This window comes from Armigeres subalbatus, chromosome 2, assembly GCF_024139115.2.
Source record: "Armigeres subalbatus isolate Guangzhou_Male chromosome 2, GZ_Asu_2, whole genome shotgun sequence".
In the NCBI taxonomy this organism is placed as follows: domain Eukaryota; kingdom Metazoa; phylum Arthropoda; class Insecta; order Diptera; family Culicidae; genus Armigeres; species Armigeres subalbatus.
Window position 1 is genome coordinate 85,887,065 of NC_085140.1, and position 11,118 is coordinate 85,898,182.

Here is an 11,118-nt window from a genome sequence, read left to right on the forward strand (position 1 = left end):
TCGTCTTATGACAGGTGAAAACATTCCACTAAAAAGCTCAAAATAATTTTCTTATTATTAATATATTTTTATTTCCCATAGACGAAGCCCCAGTAACACAAATAAAATGTAGGTAAATGTTTCAATAAACTTCATCCACTAGATCGTTTGTAATTTGTGAACATTATTCCTAGTAGAAGTGCCCAGACATAGCCCTAGGCTAATTCGTGCTGCTCGAGTCAGCTTCCACTGCCACCGATTATTGGTGATGCGGATCGAATCAATTCCAACATCTTTCGCGCCGATTTACTCGAGCCTGTTTTTTTCTCGTACCGATAGCGCTCCATTAGGGTAGGCATAATTCACATTATAGAAGCACCCGACGAACGATGAACAAAAAGACACTTCCATGGTTTGTTCATTGTTTCAGATTTTTGCTTCTCTAACGCTGGCTGATTGATGACACCAATATCCCTATGTTATTAGATAAGCTTGCAGCTAGGTAAATCGCCTTAAGGTATCAAGCACCTCCGTCGTTTCTAATGCCTCACTCTTCAAAATCATCGAGTTACTTCCAATATCTATAGAAGATCTTAAATTCAAGCAGAGATTCGTTCCGTCCATCCCTTTCCATTCATAGCCCTTTAACTCCAATCGACGGCAGCTATTTGGTAGAGATTCGTTCAAGCTATAGCAACCAATATCCGACATCCGACCATATGCATCACGGAACATCGATTAATCTAGTGACGGCTATAATCGTTTGTTTAGCACCCTTGCCATATACCTCGCACCTTCATAGTTAGTAAATCGTGCTCAAATCAGTCGAATACGGGCAGTGGGTCCTCATTGAGCCTATCCGCTTACAACAGTTGACTGTACTTTATTGGCCCAGTTCGAAAAGTTAATTGTTATTTCATCGACAGATTTATGCCCGAGCATAGGCCGGTACCGGATCATCCGACGTTCTGCGCTTAAATGTTGTGAGAATGAATTTCGCGCTTCTTGTATAGCTCTGATTGATGACATGCCTCCATTCGCCACGCGATTCTCAAAGATCAAACGGCACACGGCTCGATTTGTTTGTTTTGCTCCAAGAGCAACCACACTCTGAATACCACTCCTATTCTGTATACGAAGAAGAGTATGTTGGTAGGAAAATCCAAAATGAGGCACGCCGAAAGTCAAGTGCCTGTCAACGGGGTTTGGGACAACGATTCAAAGCAGGAATTACAAGTCGATGAGAGGTTTGGGGATGTCTGACACGAGTCAAGTGTCTCTTGAACCAAAAAAGAATCAATTACACTTACGATTGTGAGTTGGGGTATTTTGTTCCTGGTTTTCAGCATGTACTACAATGAGATAAGTGAACTACTAGTCACTTTGTTGAATGATGACAATACATTTTGAATGATCTACATCGCATCAATATATCCCTCATGGTGTTTAACCAACATGCAATCTTATGTAGTTCGAAACATCATTTTTGTCATAATCACGATCAAGTTGATAACCTTTTGACCTATTCGTTATTATTATGACCCCCTACAACCCAAATTTTAGTTTTTGCTCAAAATCACTATTTTGCTTCCTAAAATTGATCTGAACACGTTTTAGGCAATCAAAATTTTATATTCGGGATTTCATGATTTTCACATTTCAATTTTTTGGAATTTTGTTTCAAGAATTTTTCATCCAATAAAATAGTTTCTTGAATCCTTTAATCTTTTTTGAGTTTTCAACACATTTAAAGTTTGAAAATTCTCATTCATTGCTGACTTAATGCAATTTTAAAATTTTCAGGGGTAATTTTTATTTCCCGTGTTAGAAGTTAGATAAATATTTAAGAGTGTATCATTAATCACTATAGACTTCTATTAAATAAGGTTAGTTGAGGAAAAATACTAAACTACAAATATTTCATTCTTCAAAGGTGTAGGGGAACTGTTCCATTTTCCATCTCACTGAACATATATTCATCTCATCACAAAACAGACAAATACAGTACCAATCTTGTCGCTTCTTTTTGCTAACATGTAACTCACTGCTGTATGTAAAAAATTAAAAACAAATCAAATTTCTTTTATTGGTTTGTTTTTAGTTGGATGGAAATGGGAGCTATGAGATGAAGTGCCGAACCGTTCCCCTACAAGCAAAAACACAGTGGAACAAAAATAACTTAATTTTCAATATATTTTTGCCTTTCTCGTATACTAAGTATACGGTAAAGGCTATATGATCGCTCCAAAAACAAACTTTTTATAGAAGGCCCGGAGACCCATAGTGTTATATACCAATCGACTCAGTTCGACGAATTGAGGTGATGTCTGTGTGTGTGTGTGTGTGTGTGTGTGTGTGTGTGTGTGTGTGTGTGTGTGTGTGTGTGCGCAAAACTACTCAAAAAATGTCACTCATTTTTCGGGCACTTATCTTCAACCGATTTGCTCGCAACAAGTTGCATTCGACGCAGAATCCTGTCCCATTGTTTCCTATTTGAAATTGGCCAGATCGGACTATGGGATCAGAAGTTATGGCCAAAATACAAATTCATACAAAAACCGCGTAAAAATGTCACTCATTTTTCGGGCACGTATCCTCAACTGATTTACTCGCAACAAGTTGCATTCGACGCAGAATCCTGTCCCATTGTTTCCTATTTGAAATTGGCCAGATCGGACTATGGGATCAGAAGTTATGGTCAAAATACAAATTCATACGAAAAAATAGCGTAAAAAATGTCACTCATTTTTAGGGCACTTATCCTCAACCGATTTGCTCGCAACAAGTTGCATTCGACGCGGAATCCTGTCCCATTGTTTCCTATTTGAAATTGGCCAGATCGGACTATGGGATCAGAAGTTATGGCCAAAATACAAATTCATACAAAAAAATCGCGTCAAAAATGTCACTCATTTTTCGGGCACTTATCCTCAACCGATTTGCTCGCAACAAGTTGCATTCGACGCAGAATCCTGTCCCATTGTTTCCTATTTGAAATTGGCCAGATCGGACTATGGGATCAGAAGTTATGGTCAAAATACAAATTCATACGAAAAAATCGCGTAAAAAATGTCACTCATTTTTCGGGCACTTATCCTCAACCGATTTGCTCGCAACAAGTTGCATTCGACGCAGAATCCTGTCCCATTGTTTCCTATTTGAAATTGGCCAGATCGGACTATGGGATCAGAAGTTATGGTCAAAATACAAATTCATACGAAAAAATCGCGTAAAAAATGTCACTCATTTTTCGGGCACTTATCCTCAACCGATTTGCTCGCAACAAGTTGCATTCGACGCAGAATCCTGTCCCATTGTTTCCTATCTGAAATTGGCCAGATCGGACTATGAGATCAGAAGTTATGGCCAAAATGCCAATTCATACAAAAAAACCGCGTGAAAAATGTCACCTTATTTTTCGGGCACTTATCCTCAACCGATTTACTCGCAACAAGTTGCATTCGACGCAGAATCCTGTCCCATTGTTTCCTATTTGAAATTGGCCAGATCGGACTATGGGATCAGAAGTTATGGTCAAAATACAAATTCATACGAAAAAATAGCGTAAAAAATGTCACTCATTTTTCGGGCACTTTTCCTCAACCGATTTGCTCGCAACAAATTGCATTCGACGCGGAATCCTGTCCCATTATTTCCTATTTGAAATTGGCCAGATCGGACTATGGGATCAGAAGTTATGGTCAAAATACAAATTCATACGAAAAAATCGCGTAAAAAATGTCACTCATTTTTCGGGCACTTATCCTCAACCGATTTGCTCGCAACAAGTTGCATTCGACGCAGAATCCTGTCCCATTGTTCCCTATTTGAAATTGGCCAGATCGGACTATGGGATCAGAAGTTATGGCCAAAATACAAATTCATACAAAAAAACCGCGTAAAAAATGTCACTCATTTTTAGGGCACTTATCCTCAACCGATTTGCTCACAACAAGTTGCATTCGACGCAGAATCTTGTCCCATTGTTTCCTATTTGAAATTGGCCAGATCGGACTATGGGATCAGAAGTTATGGTCATAATACAAATTCATACAAAAAAATCGCGTAAAAAATGTCACTCATTTTTCAAGCACATCCTTAAGATCACTCCTGACGGAATCCGAGTTTCAGTACTCGTGTTTTCGGGGGCACACCACTCGATACGGAAGCAACGCACAACTGTCATTTTTATTTTTTCACGCATGCTGCGACGCAGCAAAGCTAAATCAACAAAAAAGACAGTTGTGCACCATTTCCGTATCGAGTGGTGTGCCCCCGAAAACGCGAGCACTTTGAAACTTGGATTCCGTCAGGAGTGACCTTAACCGATTTGCTCACAACAAGTTGCATTCGACGTAGAATCCTGTCCCGTTCCTATTGAAAATTGGCCATATCGGACTATGGGATCAAAAATTATACCATTTTTTTTATGGAAAAATCGCTAAAAAAAACTCACTCATTTTTCAGGCACTTTTCCTCAACTGATTTGCTCGCATTCAATTGCATTCGACGCAGAATGTCTCATATTCTTATTGAAAATTGGCCAGATCGGACTATGGGCTTAGATGTTATGGTCAAATTTCTATTTATTGTGAAAAAAAAGTTCAAAAAGGTCTAGCTCACTTTTTTAGCACTTAGACTTCATCTATTCCCCAAGCAACACAAGTTCAACAAATCTGGTTGCAGCAACCATATTGTGACTGAATACGGTCATATATAAGTTACTGTGATCGATGTGCAATATGTGTGCTTCTCAGGTCGCTCGCAACAGATTGCATTCGACGCAGAATCTTGTCCCATTGTTTCCTATAGAAACTTGGCCGGATCGTACAATTGGGTCAAAAGTTATGGCGAAAATACTAATTTTAAAACTACAAAATAAAATGCCATTTTTTGTTCTTATGCTCATCCGATTTGTTTGCAATAAATTGCGTTTGGCGAGAATTTTTTTTATGCATATAAACAAATTTAAAAAATAAGACCAATCCACATGTTGGTGTTATTTGTGATTTTTTCAAACCTTTTGAACGAACGAGAAAGGCACCATCACCGCTAGGTGGATTAATCTGGGTTTTTTTTATAAATTTGTAGAATTTCGAAAATTAACTTCAAACCACATCAAACGTGAATTGATGAATTGATTGATCGACATCAAAAAGTTTTCAAAATCTGAATAATTGGTCAGGAGGTAAGGATGTAATATGCTCAAGTGAATAGTGTACAGCAGCTAGCTCAGCGGTATACACGGAACAAGGCTCTTTCAGCTTAAAGTGGGCGCTATGAAAAACGTTGAAAACACCGAAACCAGTGGAGACATCCATTTTTGACCCGTCTTCTCTCGTCGCTGGCATGCCCATATTTGCTTGCAAATAATGGAGGTATGACCTCTGCACGAAGAAAGCCTGGTATTCCATGAACCTCCTGCTTCATGGACAGATCAAAAGTAACATGTAAGAGTCTAAGAAGTTAGCACGATTGGTGTCAACCGAAGATGGGCTTAGCTCCAGCGTCATATACCAGTGGTAAATACTCATGAATCGTGATTGAGGGTTTTGTTCGAACAGCTTCTCGAAGTTGTCAATGACCAATGGATTGAGAACCTCCCAGCGGATGAGGAACCGAAGCGATAATTCCGCGAAACGATCTGTCAGAGGCAGTACTCCCGCAAGTATGTACTTCCAGATTCATCATATGAGGCGAATTCATACAACCCAACGCGATACGGAGACAGCGGTATTGATACCGTTGAAGCTTCAGCATGTATGTTTTCGGGATGAGCTTCCCAGCAAGTTCCCGTTATAGTTCGCATGAAGTTGATTCCTTTCTGGCATTATTGTGTCAGATACACAATGTGCTCCCCAAAGGTAGGGTATCCAATCATGGTTTGAACCAAATGGCGGGTTTCAGATGAGCCGTTAAAATAAAATTGATTTATTTCATCAAAGGAACATGTTAGAACTGCGATTTCTAGTTTGTATGAAAGCTTAGTTCATTATCTTTCTAAAAACATCCTGGGTGCACATATTTATGCATAGTTTCATTGAAAAACCTAATAATTACATAACTTTGATTCGTACCATGGTTTGAACTACACTGTTCATGGTTTGAACTAAATTCGTACCATGGTTTGAGCAGAGTCTATTATATATAGAGTTACGCAAAGAGTGAAGCCAAATCTACCTATTGAACTGTCAAACCGTCTACCTATCGAGCAAAGTAAACAAATGCTTGTTGGTAATGCGGAAGTATTGTTATCGCCTAATGATTATTATGGCGAATTAAAACGCATGAATTGAAATGTATTAGATTTACACTTTCCAATAAAGTAGCAACAAGAAACTCACGTGTTTGCACTCTGTGGGTGACTTGATTATCGAATTAAACAGCTTTAGCAGTGAACACTCCCGTGAAGTCACTTTAAGGGTTGAACCAAAATAAAAGTTACAAACAGAATAACAAGAGGATCATTCAGAATAAGTGTGAGAAGATCCTCTTTGCGCAACTCTATATAATAGACTCTGGGTTTGAACTACTGCAGCAGCCAGCTGCTCCTAAATATAATACTAATCACATGCATGAAACGCTGAGGAAATCTGTAGAAAAGCAAATTTGATTTTCTATTCATCTTCTCGCATTCGATTAGTAACCCGGAACGTGTGAAAATCGTCTAAATGATCGATATGAAAATTACGATTTTTTCATATTGGAAATGTAAACAAAATGCTCCAGCTAGGCGCATGCAGCGCTCCTAGCGGACAGCAGCAGAACATGACTGCATTTACAAGTTCAAACCATGGTACGAATTTAGTTCAAACCATGATCAGTTTTTACCTTGTATAAATGTTACTATTTTAACTATTTAAAACTGTTTTTCATTTGTATGATGACGTCAATCGATTACAGATGAAAATAGCGTTCTTTTGATATAATGGTCTCACTCCTGTATCATAAAATGCGTCCTTTACGAGCTTTTTGAAATTATGCCACTGGTGGGGGGGATTTGGCGCAAATTCAGGACGTTTCCAAATCGCTTTATTTTATTACTTAAACAATATGTATGAATGTATAAATAAACTCTATCACTTCCAGTATGCCTAAATATTCCATTCATACTGTTTTAGGTTCATTTCCTGCCAATGAGATGGTAATTTCTACTGATTTCAAAATGGTTCAAACCATGATACGTTTTTCACTAGTTCAAACCATGATTGGATACCCTACATTTCGAGTCGAACCAGACCCCGAGGTATTTAGGAGACATGCTATGAGTGATTGCCTTACCCAACAGTTGGAGCGGGAACTTTGCCGGCTTATGGTTTTTTGAAAAGACAACCATCTCAGTTTTCTCCGGAGAGAATGCGATACCCAGCTTTAAAGCCCAAGTAGACAAATTGTCCAGAGTATCTTGCAACGGTTCTTGCAGATCAACTGCGGTTCATCAATGTCTCTGACGTAAAAATTGTAAAGAAGGGGACTTAAACATGAGCCCTGAGGGAGAGCCATGTAGCTAATTCGTGAAGTTGCCGAGTCACCATGAGAAAAATTCATACGCTTCTCTGACAACAAATTGTACGAATAGATGTTCAAAATTGGTGAAAGTCCACACTCGTGGAGTTTGTCGGATAAGACATCGACGCAAACTGAATCAAAAGCCCCCTTAATGTCCAAAAACACTGAGCCCATTTGCTCTTTTTTAGCGAAGGTAAGCTGAATTTCTGAAGAAAGCAACGCAAGACAGTCGTTCGTCCCCTTACCCCTGCGGAAACCAAATTGTTTACTATGTCTGAAACTTGATTATGCATATGTACAACATGTGATAGATTTAGTTCGGAAAAGGTATTGGAGGGTAACCGCCCCTTCGGTGGGGTTTGATCCCCGAATTTGAGAGAGTTAGTTCTGAAAATGTATTGCGAGAGATCGGCTGGTACCTGGTGCTGGGAATTTGGTTTCATCAGTACCCGCTAAGCTGCGGTGGACGACGGAGGTCCTTCGTAGCTTAGTAGGGAAAGCACCTGTCATGCGAACTGGGGTCGTGGGATCAAACCCCACCGAAGGGGCGGTTACCCTCCAATACCTTTTCCGAACTAAATCTATCACATGTTGTACATATGCATAATCAAGTTTCAGACATAGTAATTAATTTCCACTCCGGGTGGCTTAATACCCGGCATATAGGCAATTAACTTTGAATGTACTGATCTCGAGTGGCGATCTCTCTTCGCTTGTGTGGTCGTGTTGGGATCTGACGACCAAACTGGCACAACCTCACACAACCCTACTTCATTGAGCGCCGTTGCTGATGAAGCAAGTGTGTAGGAGCCGGACAATATTAAATACTCATCCTACTTGGTTGACATTGTGTACAAAAATACATTTGAGAGAGTTAGTTCTGAAAATGTATTGCGAGAGATCGGCTGGTACCTGGTGCTGGGAATTTGGTTTCATCAGTAGGGGAAAAGCAGGTAAAATGAACAGTGCGGTAAAATGAACATTTGTTCAAATTGACCATATTAGGCTTATAAATTATGTAAAATATAGATCCACCCTAACACTAACTCATGTGCAGCTTTTCGAGCCAGCCTATTGCACGTGAAACTGTCAATCGTCGATAATAATAAACAAAAGAAAATTGTTCTTGTACCTTGTTCCGTAGATGTTAATTTTTGGCTGTCGGAAATAACGTTTATTGTAGTGATAAATTGTAATTTCGAATAAAAAGTTGTGAAGAATCCATTATTTACCTTATTATCTAGCAGTTATCGGAAAATGTAAGTATTTTTGAGCTTTTTATTGAATTTAATCGCTGTTTTAGAAAAATGGCCCTGTGCTGTTAAAATGAACAGTTTCTAGTGCTGGTAAAATGAACAGTGCGAACATTATTTTTATCTACCAGATGTCTCGGATTTACGTCAGGAAAACAAAAAGGCAGAGCTGGACAGATGACCAGATGGCCGCAGCAAAGCAAGCTGTTAGCGGCGGGATGTCCGTAAAGTCAGCTTCCGAGAAATTCAACATCCCAAGAGTAACTCTGGCAAGATGGATTGCCTGTCCAACCAAACAAAAGGGACTCGGTTCGAAGAAACCAGTGTTCTCACCAGAACAAGAAAAGGAACTGGCAAACCATCTCTTGGATTTGGAAGCAAGATTCTATGGAGTGAACATGAAGGACGTCAGATGTTTGGCTTACGAACTGGCGGTTAAAAATGGGTTAGAGCACAACTTCAACCACAAACATGAAATGGCTGGAAGATACTGGCTAGAGGGGTTCCTCCGGCGAAATACACACATTTCATTCCGGAGGCCGGAGGCCACATCCGCTGCTCGAGCTAGAGGCTTCAATAAACCGTCTGTGTACGCATTTTATGACATGCTCGAAAATTTACTGGATTCCAAGAAGTTCCCTCCTTCACGCATATTTAATGCGGACGAAACGGGGATTAGCACGGTAAGATTAACTGCTATTTCTAAAATTTACTCTTCCTAAAACAAGTTTGGTTGTAGGTTCCACCAAAAAAGTTAAAAATCGCTGCTAAAAAGGGAAAAAAGCAGGTTGGATCTATTACTTCTGGCGAGAGAGGCACATTAACCACTGTTGTGATGTGCATGTCCGCAACTGGCCAACATGTACCGCCATATGTGATTTTTCCACGAGTGCGTATGCACGATTCACTAAAAAAAGGAACCCCGAATGGAACAAAATTCAATTGCAACCCGTCGGGATATATGAACTGCGACACATTCTTGGATTGGTTCGACCACTTCGTGAAACATATTAACCCCTCGGAACAGAACCCAGCACTGCTGATTATAGATGGCCATAGCTCTCACACAAAAAATCTATCGTTTGCAGATAAGGCTCGTGCTAATATTGTTACGGTCGTTGCGTTGCCGCCACACTGCACTAATAAAATGCAACCCTTGGATGTAGCTTTTATGACGCCGTTCAAAAGTTACTATGCAAGTGCTACAGAAAATTTCATGCGTGCGAATCCGGGGCAAGTTATTGGTATGTATGATATCTCGGAACTCTTGGGCGTAGCTTTCCCGAAAGCTGCTTCGGTTGACGTGGCAGTGAACGGTTTTCGTAAAACAGGAATTTGGCCATTAGACAGAAATGTGTTCTGTGATGCGGATTTTGCTCCATCTGAAGTGACAAATCAGCCAGAAATTGTTACGTTAATCACGGTAACCGACCCAATGGTGATCGATGAATCAACAGTACAGCTGATTACTCTTCCTACAACGATTTCTCTCTCCACTTCAACAACTGATCAACTTGGACATACGCCCGAGCTGGATGTTAGTGTTAACTCGCATCTTGATTCATTCTCTGAAGCCTCTCCGAACTCTTCTTTCAACATCTCACCAAAGGATATTTTACCTCTTCCAAAGATGTCAGCAGCGAAAACTTTGAAACGGAAAAGGAAGGCCGAAAAAGCTGTTGAGGTGACAAGTACAAGTTATCGTCAAGGACTGTCTATTGCGGAAGCAACGAAAACCATAAAAGCAATAAAAGGACGCAAACAGGCACCGAAAAAACGAACGAAAGTATTGAAACTTGACGAGGCATTTGAAGATGTTTTGTGTGATGTATGTGGCGCAAATTTTTCGAATTCTGAAGATGGCCAAGGATGGAAGAAATGTATCTCGTGTATGATTTGGTTCCACTTCGATTGTTCCAATGAGGATATTGTGGTTTGCACCGCTTGTAACTAAGTTACTATTGATTGATTTTTTTATTGCTGGATTGACATGAAATAAATGAATTTTGATTTTGTAAAGTAATAAACTATTATTTAACTAATGAACAGTGAATTTAAATAATGGCTTCGTTTTAATCTCAATGTGTTCATATCACCATCGCAATATGTTCATTTTGCAACCAGACCATGTTCATATTACCACCAACCGATGTTCATTTTATGTGCACCTTTCTATATTATCCAGAATTTCATGAAATTTTAAATTGAGAAAAAAAGTAATAGAATAATGATTTTGACCAAATATTGTCGATATATATTGCAAGTGCATACCAAACATTGGTTGGCTGACTTCATTTATGTATTTCATCATGAATATATTAAATTATTCGAATTATTGCTTAAGGTGTTCATTTTACCACCTTTTCCCCTACTCGCT

The 11,118-nt window shown here is 39.4% G+C and overlaps 1 protein-coding gene across 1 annotated transcript; it reads left to right on the top strand.

The window, feature by feature from the left end:
• The first annotated feature begins 8,598 nt into the window (after nucleotides 1–8,598).
• Nucleotides 8,599–10,795, top strand: LOC134214673 (uncharacterized). The gene is made up of 3 exons (XM_062693998.1): nucleotides 8,599–8,747; nucleotides 8,873–9,424; nucleotides 9,481–10,795. Exons 2-3 carry the CDS (start codon nucleotides 8,873–8,875, stop codon nucleotides 10,693–10,695), a joined length of 1,767 nt encoding a protein of 588 aa, XP_062549982.1. The 5' UTR covers nucleotides 8,599–8,747; the 3' UTR covers nucleotides 10,696–10,795.
• The last annotated feature ends 323 nt before the right edge of the window (nucleotides 10,796–11,118 follow it).